The sequence below is a fragment of the Pangasianodon hypophthalmus genome, chromosome 21 (genome assembly GCF_027358585.1).
Source record: "Pangasianodon hypophthalmus isolate fPanHyp1 chromosome 21, fPanHyp1.pri, whole genome shotgun sequence".
Classification (NCBI taxonomy): Eukaryota; Metazoa; Chordata; class Actinopteri; order Siluriformes; family Pangasiidae; genus Pangasianodon; species Pangasianodon hypophthalmus.
In genome coordinates, this window is record NC_069730.1 from 19468692 (window position 1) to 19484091 (window position 15400).

The window sequence follows — 15400 nt, forward strand, 5'->3', positions numbered from 1 at the left end:
TTAACACTTTGGATTGCAGATTTTGCTCTAAAGATGGTTGCAGTTTTGCAGAGAGGCCACAAGGTGGCAGCAGAGTCAATGCCACATGAGCAGAGTTCACGACTGAGTTCATTTATGCTGCTTTTGCTATTTTTGTGACATTTTATTGAATTTGACAGCTTTGTCCATTATATCTTCTAGCTAGTGCTGTTTCATCAACAAAACGTTTTAAATAAATATACAGTATGTTTAAGTAAATCTTATTGCGTACACAGACAAGTGGCAATAGGACAAGGTTCCTTCTAAAGATAAAAAACTGGAACATCACTCTAAGGACCAAAATCTCACAAATGTAAAAATAACTAGACAACAAAACAATGCTTCTTAAAAAAATAAAAATATATTAAAATCAAATACAACCAGGGATAAAAAGTAAAATGCACACACTCATTCCAACACTACAACTACATGTAGAGCAAAACATTTTACAGCAGCAGCATGATGACGTCAAACTGAAATCATGATAAATTAATTAAAAAGTGACAGATCAGTCGAGTCGGGTCGTACACACAGTGCACAGGGTCGTGATGTGGAGATCTCATCACCAAACTTCATTCTCCTTGTTGCTTTTCCCAACAAAGTCATTCATGGACGACTGTAAAACACAGCCAGTGTTAGGTTAGTGTTAGGAAGGCTGTGAGAATCATTAGCATTGACACTTCCTGTTGTCAAGCATGCATGACTCGAGAAACAATAACATTATCTGTTATACATCCTTCTTAACCACAAAAAAAAAAATTGTCTTACTTTCAAGAATATTTAACAAGACAGTTTATATCCAAATATTGTGAAGCACAGTTTAAGCCCTGCCATGATATTTTTGTTAAGTAGTGTTGTAATTAACATTGTAATTGTTGACTACAAGATGTTCTTGTACTCATGCAGGTTTTTTTTGTCCCCATTGTCAATGATAACATTAAAAAGAAATCTGCACTGTGGTGATTTGAAATTAAAAATAGAATTGTAAATGTACTAAAAAACCTCCTTAAGTCAGAAACAAATGTACAAAAACAAGAAAACTACAAAAAATTATACTAATGAATAAATAAGTTATGTTTGCAGCAAAATCATGTTTTTACAGATAAAACTCAACATTTTATGGCTTGTGTCGTCACTAAATATTTACCTTCATCCCGTTCACATAGTTCTACGCACCACTCCCTATGGCCCCGCCCCCTCAGTCCATCAAATCCACTTAGCTCCACCTGGCCCCGCCCACTCGTTCCCTGTTCCGGTCCACTTAGCTCTATGCAACCCCTGACCCTGCCCCCTCTCCCACCTGGGCCCTGCCCCCTCGCCCACCTGGGCCCTGCCCCCTCGCCCACCTGGGCCCTGCCCCCTCGCCCACCTGGGCCCTGCCCCCTCGCCCACCTGGGCCCTGCCCCTAAATTGGCTGAATAATACTGATGACTGTGTGCGCGCAAAATAACTGACATGTGACGTGATGATTTGTCAGGTCTTCGTTACATCTCTGTATTTTACAGAACTGAGCAGAGTTAAAATTCCAAAGCACAGAGCCAACAAAGTTCACTCGGTCTACATTCTCTGAAGGTTATGAAAATGATGTATATCTAATACATTTGAATCTTTTTATCCAGAAAAATGGACATTTGCCCTTCAGGGGAGACGACTTGCTGGAAATAAATTTCCCCTGCCGGCTTAATGGGTCATTCTGAATACAGAATCAAGCCGCCTGCCACAGACGATCCATCTCGCCCTTTTAGCTTTCAATTGTCCTCTTTCCTGTAGAGAAATCTTTATGGCGCCACATTCATTCCCCTTCCCCAGAGTGACAGAGCGAGGTGGCACTGACCTGCAGGAGGAGTCTGTCCCTCTTCAGCTTCTTGTAGAACATCAGAACGTCTGAGTTTGCCTGGACCACTCGTGGGTCGAAGTCCATGACACGAAGCCCCTCCAGACTGCGGGCTCGAGACAGAGCTACGTAAGCCTGTCCGCTCTCAAACACGCGGGCCAGAGAGATCTCCACACAGTCCAGAGTCATGCCCTAAAACACAGCCAACAACAACAACAACAACAACAGTGTAAATGTGGCTGTATTTAGTGTTAATTACACTTTAATGAATATGGTGATTAGGGGTCCAAGCACCAAGGGTGCTGGAACCTCACTGCTTTTGTTAGGACATTTATTTTTATTTTGACCGCGCCTCAGAAAAATTGAAATGACCAAATTATGCTTCGTGATGGTGCTGGCACTATAACGTGATTGTTTACCTTTTGACCCATATCATAGAACCCGTAATTCAGCATCCATCACAGGAAATGTAGGTTTTCGCAGATTAAACATAGCCAGCCAGCCTATTCATTTTCAAAATCACACTAAAATAGTCTGGTTTATTTTCATGCTGCTGTTGTGAAGGTTGAAGAATAAAGCAAGCGTTTCTTTCCAGGGCGCGCGCGCACGCACACACACACACACACACACACACACACGATTTGAGATCTGAAAATTGAGTAGTGATTTAAATTAAGACTCATGTTGACCTTTAACAAAAAAAAAAAAAAGGGGGGGGGGGGGGGGGGAACCAAACACAAACTAATAGTTCTGCTCATTTTTGTCATGTGTTTTTGTTAATAAATAAAACATTTATTATACATAACAATGTTTTAATTGTTTGGTTACAGTTTCATAAATGTGCACATTTAGATCAAACTATTATTTTGTCAGTTTAAACTTGATTTTGTTTTAGCCTGAATGAAATGAAAGACAAATTTTAAAGCGTGTTTGTCAAATTCTGATGATGAAATTTTACACTAGCTACATTATGTTTTGGGATATTGTGATAAATCCTTGCGAGATACACTTTATGAAAGTCTTGCAGAGGATATCAGTAATCTTACAGCACCAAAAGTCTCCTTACAACAGCACACAGTACACTATATGGCCAAAAGTATTTGCACCCCTGACCATCACACCCATATGTGTTTCTTCTCCACAAAGGCTGAAGAGCACAATTGTACAGAATGTCTCTGTGTGCTGTAGCATTAGAGTTTCCCTTCACTGGAACTAAGAGGCTCAAACCTGTTCCAGCATGACAATGCCCCTGTGCACAAAGCGAGCTCCATGAAGACATGGTGTGTGAAGGTTGAGTGGAAGAACTCGAGTGTCCTGCACAGAGCCCTGACCTCAACCCCACTGAACACCTTTGGGATGAACTGGAACACCGACTGAACCCCAGACCTCCTCACCAACATCAGCGCCTGACCTCACTAATGCTCTTGTAGCTGAATGAACACAAATCCCCACAGCCACGCTCCAACATCTAGTGGAAAGACTTCGCAGAAGAGTGGAGCTTATTATAACAGCAAAGGGGGAATAAACCTAGCACATATGGATGTGAGGGCCAGGTCTGCACAAACTTTTGGCCATGTAGTGCATCTAAATGGATGTGTAGACATCACATAAAAATATCATAAAGTTTTTTATAGTCATTTAACGTGGCATAGTTGTTTTGCATGATAAGATTTTTGCCATATCATTCAAGCGCTACAGTAAATGACGAGACCTGAGGTCATATGAGTCTCTGTAGCTCATTTAAACATGGACCAAACGATCAAAAGCAGGCATGATACACTTCCATCTGTAGCTAATAAGCCTAATTACACTGAGCTCCATCTACAGCCAGCTCTGGCTAATTGAAAGCCATTAGTGCTAGTGGCGCACAGCCTGGAGGCACTGGCTAAAGTGACTGACGCAATGCTGCTGTGAGAAAGAAAGAAAGAAAGAAAGAAAGAAAGAAACATGAATCTGCAATCTACACTAGTGCTAAAACATTGCTGCAAATGAACGAGTCACTGCATCTTTTTTTTCAAAAAACAGATATGGACAGTCAAGACGTCAGCAAGGGGGGAAAAAAAAAAAGAGACTAAAGAGATACAGATGCAATAGAAGTGCACCAGGTATGAATCAGTGGCTTAAAGCAATATCATTTATGACTCAGAAGAGCTCTCACTTGACTCTTGTGGATGGAGATGGCCCAGGCTAGCTTTAATGGGAGCTGCTGTCGGCTCAGGTACACGCCTCCAGCCGCTTTAAACGTCCAGCGCTCGCGCTTCATCACTTCTACAGCACCGCACAGGAAGCGCACTCTCGGGAGGCCTGATGGAGAGAGCCAGATACAGGACATCCAGATGATTAGATTATTACATTACAAGATTAGTCCGAGGGCAGCTGTAGCAGGGAGAAGAATAAAAGCAGCAATAAAATTTAATAAAAGTTATCTATATATAAGAACCTGCGAATTTTGTCCTAAAGTACATTATTATTTTTTAAAAAATACATTAAATGTTACAGTACAATGAGCAGAAATATACAAAACACCTTTCCACTTCCCAAACACAAAAAAAAGTGCCGATAACTTCCAGTGTCATGCTGTTGTCGGGAAATAATCAACGACAGAGCGAAGCAATGAAGTGGAGCTACGCTTACCTCTCCAAAGCTCATGATTTTCCTCTAAAACCTGAAGTGATTTTATTCCACAGCAATTTGGCAATAATTAAATTTTTTTTTATTTATTATAGAATAACACGCTGTACTTTGTATCTGTTTATAGCTACAATATATACAATATATACAATATATACTCTATACAGTGCAAAGAGCAAAGCATGTTCCTGAAACAGCTCATTTGCATGTAGCGACACCCACAAAACTCCATAAAAGGTCAAGTGCACAGACAGCTAGGAGCATGAAATGAATGATCAGGGTAAAGCCTGAAAGGCAGAAGTGGAAGATATTTTGACTCACTTCTATGCCAATAATAATAATAATAATAATAATAATAATAATAATAATAATCAGTTGATAAATCTTCCATCAGCTGAGGCATTTGTTTACAGCTTACGGCTATGTGCATACAGACGGGCGCCATTTCTTTTGTCACAACTGAATAATAAGTTTTATATGTCTTAATATACAGGTTCGTGTTGGTTCACTTTCTTTACCGTTTTAAATTCTTTACTTAAAGCCAATAAAATAAAATAACTGGTTTTCTCTAAATGTTGTGGATGGAGCTCTGAGTCCCTGAGCGAGTGAACTAGCATGAGGACGTGTTTCTGATCGAGACTCTAAAGCTCTTCTATCAGTCGCTCTGGATAAAAGCGTCTGCTAAACGCTGGAAACGTCATAAACACAAACAGTTTAAACTGTTTAAACAGAATATTCCAGATATAAAAAGTGCAGTAATCCATGCAGATTATATGATCTGAAGTCGATCAAGTCGAGGTTTATATTAGTTAGTCTTCTTACTTGTGTGTAAATTTACACACACTCAGGAGCACGAGTAGGATATGAACGTTTTTCAGAATTTACAGGATTTTCATGAATACCGCAGGTCTTGTGTAAACGCTCGTACGAATGATTTATGAATAAATCTGTTTGTATCTAGCTTCATAAACGAGGCCTAATGTCCATGAAAGGGTGTTAGTCTTTATCACTTATGTACATTATAGCAGCTATAAACAGTCGTTTCCTCACCAGCCTCTATTTTTCACTCTCTTCAAATGAACACAAACAAACAAACAAAAAAAAACAGAGGTGGGTAGTAACGAATTACATTTACTTCGTTACATTTACTTGAGTAAATCTTTTGGGTAACTTGTACTTTTAGAGTATATTTAAAGATGTGTACTTTTACTCTTACTCAAGTACATTTTTAGTGAAAAATTTTTACTTTTAATTCGCTACATTTGGCTGCGTTCCTCCGTTACTGTCAAATGGTAATAAATATGAGATTTTTTACATAATTAGTTTACATGACTTGTTCGCAAGTCTCGTGAGACGTTGGAGAGGCTGCTTCGCCAGAGGCTGCTACGCATCTCCCGCTTACGTTTAGCGCACGTTTAGTTGGAAGATGATGGCTGAAGCAGAGGAAGACGTGCGCGAGACCCGTGGCCTCAAGTTCAGTCTATGTTTTCACTCCAAGATGTCAAAAAGAATAGTTTCATAATGCGATGCATGTTGTGCACACGTAGCGGTACGTGTCAAAATTGTGCCTATTTGAACCCTATTAATGGTAATTTGGTAACTATGGGCACTCCTGAAGTTCAACAGTAAAATTCTGTAAAAACAGATTGTTCAAGAAAGAACATATGACCAAATAAACATTCACATACTGAAGCGCAAACACACATAAACAAGTTCATACACAAACATAATAACAAACACACACTGCACACACACCTTCTCTTTTGTTCTCTGTTAGCTTGTTTAAATGCAGATGCTGAGTTAGTGTTGTGAATGTGAAAATAAAGACAGAGTTAACTGTTAGAAAAACATCTGGGTGTGTGTGAGATTTTATTGCAAATGACAGATTAATGTTAATGTGCCCATCAGAGGACTGAGCTAGGCTACTTTACTTCAACCTAGGTTTTATATAAGTAGAACAAAGAGACTTTCAAGGAGAGGTGTGTGAAAGCTCTCCAAGTAGTTTGAAATTCAGGGTTTTCGCTTCATATCAATCAGATCAGAAATAACTAGTAACTAGCTACTTGAGTAGTTTTTTCATCGGATGCTTTTTTACTCTTACTCAAATAACTGTTAAGATTGTTACTTTTACTTTTACTTGAGTAAATATTTCCATAAGTACTTGTACTTTTACTTGAGTACAGATTTTGGATACTCTACCTACCTGAAAAAAACCCACACAGCTTATGTTACAGAGAATAGAGAAAACTCCCCTGTCCTGAATTCACATATTTACCCCTAACACTGGAGACTCCTTCCATAAGTGTTAAATAAACTTCTTACAGAAAACTTGTATCAATGATCTCACATATTTTTTAACATGGTGTGTCTGCCCCTGTGAGTGAGCTGTTGCTATAGAAACGATAATGTATTAGAACGAGCGCATTGATGTAAACCTGTTAAAAATTTAACAGCACTTTGGTTTATACCTTGATTTCCTGGTAGGAAGTCAACCACGACACCTCTCGCACCGTTCACCAGCCCTCTCTGGACGTCCAGGTTCTTGGTGAGCATAACCTAAACAACGACAAAAGAAAAAAGTTATTCAGGTGTTTAAACTTTAAAATATGATGTAAATTAGCTACAGTTGTGTGCTAGCTCTCACCTGAGCTCCCACTTTCAGCTGTAACGTGTGACCCACTGGACTTTGTGCGTCGATGGTTTTAACCAGCATGGGGTCGCTGTCCAGAGCCTCGAACACACGTAAGGGCCCTAAAAGCGGAAGGTGAAACGTGTGTGAAATTTACTGACCTACTCACGCTGGAGAATATTTTTAGACTCACACTATTGATTCACGGTTCTGAATTCGTGAGAACCCCGACATCTTGGAACATCGACACCTGACAGGAGATGTGTCGATGTGCACAGCTTGAGACGTTTCCAACAAACCTGGCAGCTGCTTGAGTTTGTTCTCGTTAGTGAGCTCCACGTCGTCCTTGTGTGTGCACAGCCTGGTCGCTACGATACCGTCCCGCTCGATGGGGTTACTGGCGCTCTTCAGGAGCCGGGCAGTGACTTCCTCAGTGACTCTGGAGGAGGAAAAAAAAAATACAAAAAACAAAACAGGAAGCACTGGATCACAGGTGCTCGATTGCATGGCAAAGAACACAGAATGGCTGTATACAGATTTCAGCACCTGCCCAGTCGGATGGCCTGCAGCAGCGAGATGAAGGTGCGGTCCGTCTGCCTGCGCACCTCCGTCAGCTCCATGTTCACGTGGATGCACTTCCTCCAGCTCCTCGCCTGTGGAACAGCGAGCGCACAGTTAACTGACCAATCCGAAGCGATCGCTAATTAATATAAAAGCGCAACAAAACCAAATGTGAATAATTCATGTTCCTAAGCAACAAGAGAAGAGACACACTCATCTTTTATCCTTTAATTCACCAGCTTTTCCATCACAGCCACATGGAAGCACTTTAGTTTTTTCCCCCCCTAATTATATCTCTTTTTAAATTGAGGAACACTAGTGAGTGTTTACTGAAACCAGAGAGAGACTAAAAATGAGTTCAGTAATGAAATGGGTCTCCATTAAGCCTTTTTTATTTTTGGCTTCTGTGAAAATAATTAGATCAACATCCAGAGTGGCATTTAATAAGTCTCATCTCTCCATGACGGAGCATGAACCTAAGAACCTAAGGGAAAAAATCTAAATCAGACATGTATGCACGTATATGGACCTTTATAAAAATGAAAAATGGCGAATAAATAGAACAGCATAAGGGAAGAAAAAATACAAATGTAACTTAAAAAAAAAATTCCCTCCAAAAAATAACTCTAAAATAAAAATTAAGCAATTAAGATAAAAAGAAGGATAATGAATTGAGTAAAGTGAGGAATTGTAGCACCAGACAGATCAGTGTTTATTAGAAATTAAATAAAATATATAACTGATCAGAAATTCAAAAAATAAATAAATAATAATTGATCATAAAATAATGTACTTCAAGACAAAATAGTAAAAAATTGGGTAAAGCAGATTTGTAGCTTTGAAAAAAAAAAAAAACCATTAAAATGAGATATTTAATAGAATTAGATTTAATTAGATTTAATAGAAGATAAATAAAATAAATAAATCACTCAAAAAAAAAAATCTAAAAACCTTAATAAAGTGTCCATAAAATAAATATGTAGTTAAAGATAAAGTAATAATAAATTGGGGAGAGCTGAATTGTAGCTGAGAAAAAACAAACAACATTAAAGTATACATTTAATACAAATTCAATAAAATAATTCCTCACAAAAGCTCAAATTATAAATATAAAACTAGCAAAAGTAACAGTGCTGAGTGCTGGAGTACTGCAAATAAATGTGATTTATAAAACAAAGCAAATAAACACTATGGAGAGGATTCAGGGAGATTGGTCTTAAATCACGCCGTGTTTCTGTGGTTTCTCACCTGGAAGCAGAAGCTGGGTTTCTCGTGTCCTTTAGTGACGGGAGGAAGCTGGAGGAAATCTCCACACACGATCAGCTGAATTCCTCCGAAAGGCTCCGTGGATCTTCTAATTGACCTACAAGCACCAAAAGCACAGAGCTCATTTAGTCATCTCACACACACACACACACACACACACACACACACACACACACACACACACACACACACACACACACACACACACACACACACACGTTCCTCTCTCCTAACGCTGCAGCTTGTGTGATGTTCAGAGTCATTAATTCGTAATAAACGTCCTCGTTGCGCTGTGAGGTCTGAATCAGAAACACTCGACAGCAAAGCAGACATTTACCTTACCATCTTCATTTTAGCACGTACACCTGAGTGAGCTTCCAGACAGTAATTAACCCGAAATACATAAATTAGTAATAAATAAATAAATAAATAAATAAATAAATAAATAAATAAATAAATAAATGAGGAGGGGGGAAAGGAAAAAACAAAAAAAAAATCTTGGTATTGCAATCTCACTTGGTAAGAACCATTTAAAATATAAATATTCAATGTATTATAAATGTATAAATTAAACAATATTTATTAAATGTGTTATTAAATATAACAAATTAACTAGATTAAAATAAAAAATTAATCTAATAAGATTAAATAAATAAAAAGAACTAGAAGTTGCGATCTCCCCAATCTCCTCTTCTTTCTGTGGTGTAAAACATTAATGAGGTTCATTTTACTTTTTTTTTTTTAACAAACACAGCAGAATTGAGCAGCTCTGTTTATTCTGCCTGGAGATGGAGGTGCTAATTTCAGGGCCAGAAAAAAACATCACCAGAGCCTTGAAATGAAGAAATTAGCCAGATCTATTGCATAGAGATTAGGGCTGGGCAATATGATGATATGATATCGATATTGTGATAAATTGTCTCACAATGATGTATCGCTAGTATGACAATATCTTAATATTTTAAAAATAACTATAATTTTAATTGTTTAAAAATAACAGTCGCAAAGTCTGACTGAAAGCAAGTGATTTGATGTTGAGATTTTATACTGAGTAACATTTTTGTATTACATTTTGGTTTAAATAAATGATTTTGTAGACATTAAATAAAAGGATAATCAAACTCATTTCTTAACATTATACTATTGTTTTGTTGCCAATTTGAAAAGAAATTGAAAAGAAAGTGTGTGCGAGTTGAACGTGCTAGGATTCAGTCACTGTGGTAACCATGGCAACCAGACAGGCTTGTTCTTTCTTTCTTTCCTTCACTGCAAATAAGGATAAATGAATTTTACAAAAAGTTATTAATAACATTTGGGTGAAATGTGATGTTTCGGTCGCCAACTAAAGGAGCTACGTGCCTGGCGATGGACTCGAGCTTGTCGAAGAACTCGGCCTCCACCATGGAGATCTCGTCGATGATGAGGTGTTTGCAGCTGGTCCAGTGCTGCAGGACCCCCGGCCGCTGTGCGAGCTCCAAACACTGCTCCAGAGGAGCCGAACCCGAGCCAATACCTGACCAATCAGAGAGCAAGACACATGCAGCGTTCACTGGACTGGAACTGGGATTATATTTATAAATTTCATATAACTATTACAATTTCATTCATCCAACCCCAAGTTAATCATCCATCCCATCCAATCCTCATCATCCAAATCTATCTATCCAAAGCAATCATCCAGCCAATCCCATTATCCAATCCAAACATTCACTGTATCTTATCAAATCCAACTGAAATATCCATCCTCCAATCCCAAACTCATCCCAATCATTCATCCTCCATTCTCTCACACATAATCCATCTCATCATCCAACACCATCCATCCATCCCTCCAATCTAAACATCCATCTTCCAATCCCAATCTCATCCCAATCATTCATCCTCCATTCTCTCACACATAATCCATCTCATCATCCAACACCATCCATCCATCCCTCCAATCTAAACATCCATCCTCCAATCCCAATCTCATCCCAATCATTCATCCTCCATTCTCACACACATAATCCATCTCATCATCCAACATCATCAATCCATCCATCCCTCCAATCTAAACATCCATCCTCCAATCCCAAACTCATCCCAATCATTCATCCTCCATTCTCACACACATAATCCATCTCATCATCCAACACCATCCATCCATCCATCCATCCCTCCAATCTAAACATCCATCCTCCAATCCCAAACTCATCCCAATCATTCATCCTCCATTCTCTCACACATAATCCATCTCATCATCCAACATCATCAATCCATCCATCCCTCCAATCTAAACATCCATCCTCCAATCCCAATCTCATCCCAATCATTCATCCTCCATTCTCACACACATAATCCATCTCATCATCCATCATCCATCCATCCATCCATCCATCCCTCCAATCTAAACATCCATCCTCCAATCCCAAACTCATCCCAATCATTCATCCTCCATTCTCTCACACATAATCCATCTCATCATCCAACACCATCCATCCATCCATCCTCCAATCCCAATCTCATCCCAATCATTCATCCTCCATTCTCACACACATAATCCATCTCATCATCCAACACCATCCATCCATCCCTCCAATCTAAACATCCATCCTCCAATCCCAACCCCAACAAATCCATCCATTAAATCTCAAGTGTATGTCCTCCAGCCACATGCCCTCCATCATCATCATTCATCCATCCATCATCATTCATCCATCCATCATGATTCATCCATCCATTCATTAGCGCAGAAACATAGTGAACTCTGACCTGCGAAACTGTGTAATGTCGTCCCTCCTATATGACAGGCAGCCACACCGGTGCTGGCCGTGGCGTACGTGCTTTTAGGAGGCAGAGATCCCACAATCCTTTTCAACAGGAAGGACTTCCCCGTACCTCACAACACAAGTCATAGCAGAATGTTAGTGTGTTAGGAGCAGATATAGTGTGTGCAGGGCCCCGTCCCAAATAACACACTCGCGTTAATCATGTGCATGTGCTGAGACTAATTATCAATAAAAACATGCCTCAATTTTTTTTTTAAATTGAAAATAAGATTCTGTCTTGTTTAACTTGTGTGTCACGGACACAGTGTTAGGATGGGAACCTGCGTGGAACCAAAACTTGGATTTGAGACAAGGCTAAAAATGTAAATGTAAATACCTGCACTTCCAGTGAAAAACACGTTCTTCCCGCTCAGTACTGCATTCAGAACCGCCATCTGTTCTTTGCTGAGTTTTTGTGCAACTGGCAACGTCAGGACGGGCTTCTTGTGAGGATGGAGAGCTTTAACCTGGAACACCGAGAACCAGAACGCGGGTTTAACGTTCAGACCAAACTAAACGACTCATGAGACATGTTTGGTGTGTGTGTGATGTTTGAGTGTTTAGGTTTGCACTGAAAATACAAAGCCAATGTAGCCAACAAGTAATGGATGCAGATAACCTCCAGTTTAGCTTCATGGACTAAATCAGCTTTGTGGAGCTGTTCCGTGTTTCAAAACACTCATTTGTGTGTTTTCTGACTCTGTATGATACTTTAATATCTATAAACCTGGACAAAAAGACATCAGAGATGAAAAGTCATAGCTTTATCTTAAAACACAGTTCAGCGTCAGTTCACACCGGCACCAAACTCAGGTAGGGGGCGTGGCCTAAAGTCTGACCCGGACTCAGATGATAAGGTCGTGTCTCTCCCTATTCAGACAGGATTAGTTTTACTTGTTGAAGTGGTGTAATGTAATTATTACCGGAGGATCTCTGGGATTTTAGTCTCATCCAAATCCCTCAATGGACTGTGGTTTTTTTTTTTCTTTCACTAAATGAAATATTCATTACTGTATGTTTTTGTTCAAACTATGTGAAGATGTGTTTTATCCCTTGATTATGTCCGTAAGCGGGAGATTAATGTCTGATGTGCATCTAAAACGTTATCTTGAAGCAGTGAGGATCATACCGAGCTGGTGTCTCTGTCCGTTCGGGGTCGTTTGAGCTGCTGTCGCACGTCTGTTCTGTTCACAGCGCTCTCCGTCAGCGCTTTCACCTGCACCGGGGCGTTCACTTTGCTCCTTAACTCGTTGGCTTTCTGGATGTCTTTCTGCTGCACAGGGCTGATGATCTCGAAGCTTCTCGGGACACCCGCCCGCATCCGGGCCCTTTCACTGACAGGGTTACTGCCCCGTGAGGCTTCGTGCTTTATACTCAGGGTCTTCAGGAAGGTTTTCAGGCGGTCAGGTGGACAGTCAGAGATCAGGAGCTGCACGTTGTTCTGCGGGAAGTTCACCGTGCACTTGCCATCCTTGACAAACCGTGTGAAGAGCCGGAAGTCACTACGTAAAGCAAAGCTCTCATGGGGTCCACCTCGGACGTCCTGAACGCGCAGCACCAGCTCCCGGAACTCGTCCCGGCCCAGAGTGACCACAGCACGGCGGAGAACCCGGCGCTGTACCGCATGACCTGCTGATGCTCCACTCACACGCTCCACTGCAACACCGCACTCCAGCCTCGCTCCATCCTCCGCATGCAGCATCCCGGACCCTGGACAAACGACAAACAGCAGCCGCTTGAGTTTACACTCTACACAGAAAAGTACAGAACTAGTGCAGAGAACAACTTAATACTTTGCACCACTACACAAAAACTATACTCAATTTATACTACATTTCTGCATCCCTATTATTATTATTATTATTGTTTTTCAATTTAACCTCCAAACCTGTTCACACATGTCTCCTCAGTGCTCCTAAACATGGTTAAATATTTTATACAACATATAATCACTATGAAAATGCAGTGTTTGTAATTTTCTATAGTTTTGCTCACCTGATTTAAATTCAAACATTTTCTTAAACCAGGATTTCACACTTTCTCTGACTTTCTCCCTCAACACACACACAAACACACCTGAAGCTCATCAGTAGCTTAATAATGATCCCACTTCAATCTTTTCAGTTACACTGGTGTGGATAATAAATACATTTTCTTATTATTTATTTCATTATTTATTTATTATTTGCTCAGTACCACATTATTATTTAGTATTAATGCATTTTTACATGCGCTTGTATACAAACTAATCTTCCTAGTAGTTGAAAATTGCTGGTATTAAACATTTAGCTGTGCAAGATTTCATATTTAGACCTGAATATTAATTTATGAATTAATCATGTTAAACATAGAAAGCTTTTTAAGTAATTTTTTTTTAAAAATCTTATTTTATTTTTATTCTTGTCTTTGATTCAAGTTATATTTAAAAATAATAAATAGAAAATAAGTCATGTTCAAAATATGAATTAATAATTAATATGAAATAATAAGTAACTTTAATTTACATATATTACATTGTGTATATTAGGAGAAATGTATGTTTTGTTAAATCTTTCATGATTAGGGTTTGATTATGTTCAGAAATCTAACAAATTCAGCATCTGGGGGATTTAAACACATTTAAACAGATATATTTTTGAATTTATAGCTTTGCTATTTTCACCCTGAGAAGTTTAAACAGTAAGCTTTAGTCGTCAAACTGTAGTTTTGTGATAAAAAAGACAATAAAGTAACAATAAACTCACCCGGCTCGCTTCACTTCACCACAGCAACAAACACACGCCGCAAATTTCAAACTGAAAGCTTTAAGCTGGAACAGCCAATCAGATCGGGGCATTTAAATACACAACCAATCAACGCCAACTTCCGTAAAAAGAAACGGTTACGTCATCGACAGGCGCGGAAGCGCATAAGGCCGGGTTGCCAGCGCCGTGTTTCTTAAGTGACTTTCATTCATTCATCCATTCATTCATCCATTCATTCATTTATTCATTCATTTATTCATTTGCTTGTTTCTGGGTTTGGGAATGTATATTTAGCTAACATGTAATTCTATATTTATTGTGTATTTAATAATTACTGCGATTTTTAATGCAAAAACTAAAATTATAGTCTGTTTTTGTGGACTGTGTTTATAAATACAGTTAACAGGAATGTGCATATATACTGTAGTACATGCACATGAAGTTAATTTAAAAAAAAATACATAACAGACTATTTTTAAAGTATGAAAGCCTCACTACTTCTCCAAGAGACTCTAATACAAGACTATTTTACAACATATACCTTGAGGAAAAGTGCACTATTTTAAGGCTGCTTCAGGAAAATTATATTAATGTTGCAGTATATTTGGCAATGATAACAATGATTCTGCAGTTCAATACAACCTTTTAAAGGTTCTGGTTAGGTTTAATTTTGGAAGTTGGACCTGGCAACCTGGGTGCGTTTAAAATCTACTCACAAAAAAAAAAAAAGAACAATATTATTAAAACAATTAAAAATCTTTTAGCTTATAAAACAATATTTTAAAACGCAGGTCTACTCAGAAGTGCAGCTGTATTTACATGCACAAATTATTAATCAATAATTAATTAATATCATAATAATTCATTAAGATTGTGTATTGCTGTAAAATTGATGTTGTACATTTTATAT

The 15400-nt window shown here is 38.8% G+C and overlaps 1 protein-coding gene across 1 annotated transcript; it reads right to left on the reverse strand.

Moving 5' to 3' along the window:
* Nucleotides 1-360: 360 nt before the first annotated feature.
* Nucleotides 361-14592, reverse strand: pif1 (PIF1 5'-to-3' DNA helicase homolog (S. cerevisiae)). The gene is made up of 13 exons (XM_026946129.3): nucleotides 14491-14592; nucleotides 12876-13456; nucleotides 12084-12213; nucleotides 11691-11816; nucleotides 10299-10452; nucleotides 8922-9036; nucleotides 7659-7765; nucleotides 7412-7551; nucleotides 7128-7234; nucleotides 6952-7039; nucleotides 4011-4156; nucleotides 1853-2044; nucleotides 361-634 (listed from the first exon to the last, which is right to left on the reverse strand). The coding sequence occupies exons 2-13, from the start codon at nucleotides 13446-13448 to the stop codon at nucleotides 581-583; spliced, it is 1932 nt and encodes a 643-aa protein (XP_026801930.3). The 5' UTR covers nucleotides 13449-13456; nucleotides 14491-14592; the 3' UTR covers nucleotides 361-580.
* Nucleotides 14593-15400: the final 808 nt, after the last annotated feature.